The sequence below is a fragment of the Buceros rhinoceros genome, unplaced genomic scaffold (assembly GCF_000710305.1).
Source record: "Buceros rhinoceros silvestris isolate BGI_N320 unplaced genomic scaffold, ASM71030v1 scaffold16067, whole genome shotgun sequence".
NCBI lineage: Eukaryota > Metazoa > Chordata > Aves > Bucerotiformes > Bucerotidae > Buceros > Buceros rhinoceros.
In genome coordinates, this window is record NW_010421724.1 from 1,385 (window position 1) to 1,713 (window position 329).

The 329-nt window shown below is 52.0% G+C and overlaps 1 protein-coding gene across 1 annotated transcript in view; it reads left to right on the top strand.

Moving 5' to 3' along the window:
- Nucleotides 1-329, top strand: part of PSMD9 (proteasome (prosome, macropain) 26S subunit, non-ATPase, 9) — a gene marked incomplete at its 5' end in the record, with an annotated part of 1,900 nt that overhangs the window by 468 nt on the left and 1,103 nt on the right. Inside the window, one exon of the mRNA XM_010139798.1 lies at nucleotides 97-198. Within this exon, the coding sequence (XP_010138100.1) occupies nucleotides 97-198 (102 nt within the window). The remainder of the gene's footprint in view (nucleotides 1-96; nucleotides 199-329) is intronic.

A 329-nucleotide genomic window follows, 5' to 3' on the forward strand; every position in this document is an offset into this window, starting at 1 on the left:
CAGGTGGCTTTCTCTGTCTCTTGTCGGTCAGTGGGAATATTCTACTCCCTGTCTCTGGAGAAGGCACGTGCTCATCTCTCTTCTGTCTCTGTCCAGGGACTTCAGGTCGATGATGAGATTGTGGAGTTTGGTTCTGTCAACGTAAACAACTTCCAGAGCCTGCAGAACATCGCCATGGTGGTGCAGCACAGTGAAGGGGTGAGCTCTGTTCCACTGTAACTGCGTTCTCTCGCCTGTCTGAGTTAGCCACAGCTTGTCTGTGGAGCTGAGATCCCTGGGCTCATCATTTCTGTGTCAGAAACAGTGTCAGAGTCGGTCTGCGCTGTTGT